Raw genomic sequence first — 3,464 nt, forward strand, 5'->3', positions numbered from 1 at the left:
TACAAATTGTTAAATTACTGAATTGATTTATACTTTCCAACAGTCGCCCTCATTTACTTTTTAAAAATAATCCTAATTTCTTAAGTAAGTTTATGTGAGAAGTAGGGATGGGCATTTTAAGAAATCTCTTTAATCGATCATCGTGAGACGTTAACGATCAATTATCGATTAATCGTTAACATTTATACCCGTCAAAAAAACTGTATGACGTATTGTAACGTCCACCCGGACAGGTCGGAATGACGAGCGAAGCGTATACAATCTTAACAGCTTTATTGCGGTTACAGGAAGGGTCACTGTGGGCCGGGACCACGCCAAAACAACCAAAAACAACAAACCGCTCAACAACGTGCTGCTCTTCCTCTCCCTAACATGCAGCCTTTCTCACCCACACGCACGCGCCCACACAGACACGCACTCAAAAAGCCCTCTGCTCTCCACCCCGCCCCTAACTGCTCTCCTCACAGAAGCCTGACCATAAAACAACCGTTAACAGAACACGTGAACATTAATGCAGGTCGATACAGAATAACAGAAGTGAGAAACTCACTTTTATGTTTATTTAAATGTGCAAATGTTAAACAAAAGAAATATCCCCGACGCCTCCGCGACATTAAAAAAATAAGAGCCAGTGTTCTTAAAACAAACAAAAACAAAATAAATACAATTCCGCCTCTTTTAGACATAAAACATTAACTAACAATAGTATAATGAGAAACTCCTGTGTTTAAATGTGCAAACAATAAACAAAAGAAATGTCGCGGAGGCGTCGGGGATATTAACAAAATAAGAGCCAGTGTTCTCAAACAAAATAAATACAATTCCGCCTATTTTAGACATAAAACATTAACTAACAATAGTATCAGAAACTCACTTCTGTGTTTAAATGTGCAAACAATAAACAAAACAAATGTCGGAGGCGTCGGGGATATTAACAAAATAAGAGCCAGTGTTCTCAAACAAAATAAATACAATTCCGCCTATTTTAGATATAAAACTTTAACTAACAATAGTAAACACAAAACAATAACACGTTATAGGCCTCGGTCTGACTAAAGGCTACGGTGGTTAGGAGGCTATAGCTTACTTAACCTACTGGTTTTTGTTGAGGAAAATTAGCATGTTAACATGCTCGGGGGTGAGACGTGAACGGAGCCGAGTGACGGTCAGTCCAGCGGCTGAAAAGACCCGCTCTGACGGGACCGAGGTGGCGGGGATGCAGAGATAGCGTCTAGCTAATTTAGCCAGCCTGGGAAACTTTCCACCGTTCACTTTCCACCAATCAGTCGGGCTGCACTCCAGAGGTGGGGGTATGTCCCTCAGAAAGTTCTGAGTCTCTGTTTCAATGCCAGTGTCCTGTGGGGTAGATGAGTATTGCTCCCCCAGGAGAAGTGCCATCGCAGAAACGTGCGTAGTGGCAGTGACAGTTGTGGGACTTCCCCGGCATGACAACACCGCCTCCTCTCTCCCAGTCTGTGGGATAGCCGCCTCACCTGCATCAATTGCCTCTCCCAGTTCAACCAGTTTAGCATTAGCAATTAGTCTCTGTGGTGGCGAAAGAAAGCTCAAATGCTTGTGACGGGGATCCAGCATGGATGCAATCATTGGGGCGGATGTCACAAACTCGTCAGACCAAACCTGTATAAATAAATTATAGAAAAATGTCGGATGATCGATAAAAAACGTTTGAAAATATGCCATATCTAAATAAGCAAAGCACATAAGTGACATTTAGCTATGCCTATGTCAGTCTCGTCATCAGCGGCTATTTATTATGAGTGTCATGTCAACTAATTAGTTAGTTTACCTTCATTCTGTTGCTGAGGGAGGACTTCACTTTGGTCTTGAATTCGGTTACTCTGGTCTCGTCTCCTTCTCTCCGCATGAGATGGGTGTTGATGAGGCTGAAGCTTACTGGATAAATGTTTGAGATGGAGACGTCCTTCTCGGCAGACATGGCAGTTGTGACACACTTAAGTGCTGCTAACACAGGCTGTGCGTCCTCCATGAGCCGCCAGTGCTCATCCTTCAGCTCCAGGACCCTGGCATCTTGAAGCTTGGTCAGGGTTCTGTCCGAGAGGACAGCAACAACAGCCCAGCGCTGCTCCACAAGTCGCTCAAACATCTCACAGACTGAGTTCCACCGTGTTTTGCACGATTGAATAAGCCGGTGGGTGGCGAGGCCCATTTGCTCCTGCTTCTCCTTAAGCGCATTGGTTGCCACAGTGCTGTGATTAAAGTGGCTAACGAGTTTACCAGCTGCAGAGATGACCCGATGCAGGTAAAGAGCAAACCCGTCATTTATGGCTAATTGGAGAGTATGTGCAAAGCAAGCAACAGACACCCAGCTGACTCTGGTGGGATTGTTGGCAGCCGTAATGTTGGCCGCGTTGTCGTGGACGCAGGCGATAACTCTGGCTTCAAATCCCCACTGCTCTACAGCTTCATTCATCTTCTCAGCGAGAAGGTCGGCAGTATGCCGGCCTGGAAGGCTTTCAGTGAGCAGGACCGCTGAATTCATTTGCCAGTTGTCGCAAATGTAGTGGCATGTGATAGTGATGTAGCTCTCCGCTGTTAAAGCGGTCCAACAGTCTGTTGTTATAGCAACACTAGCTGCTGTGGCTAACTTGTTTAGGAGCTCCCGTTTTCGCTCCTTGTAGTGGGTTTCTATGACCCTGGTGATAGTGCGCCGTGAGGGAATCTGATACGCTGGTTCAAGTAAACTAACCACATCTCTAAATCCTTTCCCCTCGACGACAATTGTGGGGAAGATGTCCACTTCAATCATTTTGGCGATACTTTCTGTGATTTTCTCCGCCCGCTTCGCATCACAGCTCCTCCGGTTTAAAACTGAGGTGATGGTGGGCTGAACGGAGGATTCAGTGCCTCTTAACACGCTGGGATGAAGGCTCTTTAAGTGGTACATCATCGGAGTTGTTGTACTTGTAAACCGTGTCGCAGTGTATACAGTGAGCGGACTCGTTTTTTATCTCAAAATGGTCCCACACCGGACTTCGTTTCGCGCGCTTCATGTTGTTATCTTTGTGAGTGAGCAGCTCGCAGGAAGTTTTCTCTGCTGTCGCGACTCCTTACGCTATATCGCCCCCTGCTGGTAGGATGTTTTATTACCGATCATCGATAAGAAAAATACGAAATCGACAAAATCCTTAACGATCAATTATCGATCATCGATTAATCATGCCCATCCCTAGTGAGAAGTACAGACTAGTGCACGATTACTGCACTTCATGTAATGTGTTAAGCAAAATTGTTGTCACCGTTGTATTTAAATCTGTAAAGGCATAACACATTTTTTCGAACTGATGTTAGATAGTGTTTGTACTTGCAAGCACCCAGTTTTAGTAAAACATTATTTCTTAACCAGAAGTAACATAGTTCAGGCCAGTGGTAATTCCTAGAATCAGAGCTTCAATGTACATGTTTTTCTAATTATATCTTACAAA

General features: G+C 44.4%; 1 protein-coding gene across 1 annotated transcript; it reads right to left on the bottom strand.

Annotated features, from left to right (window-relative positions):
* Positions 1–258: 258 nt before the first annotated feature.
* Positions 259–3,210, bottom strand: LOC307039562 (E3 SUMO-protein ligase ZBED1-like). The gene is made up of 2 exons (XM_079681727.1): positions 1,808–3,210; positions 259–1,638 (listed from the first exon to the last, which is right to left on the bottom strand). The coding sequence occupies exons 1-2, from the start codon at positions 2,927–2,929 to the stop codon at positions 1,093–1,095; spliced, it is 1,668 nt and encodes a 555-aa protein (XP_079537853.1). The 5' UTR covers positions 2,930–3,210; the 3' UTR covers positions 259–1,092.
* Between the last annotated feature and the right edge of the window lie 254 nt (positions 3,211–3,464).

The sequence above is a fragment of the Notothenia rossii genome (genome assembly GCF_949606895.1).
Source record: "Notothenia rossii genome assembly, chromosome: 1".
NCBI classification, from domain to species: Eukaryota; Metazoa; Chordata; class Actinopteri; order Perciformes; family Nototheniidae; genus Notothenia; species Notothenia rossii.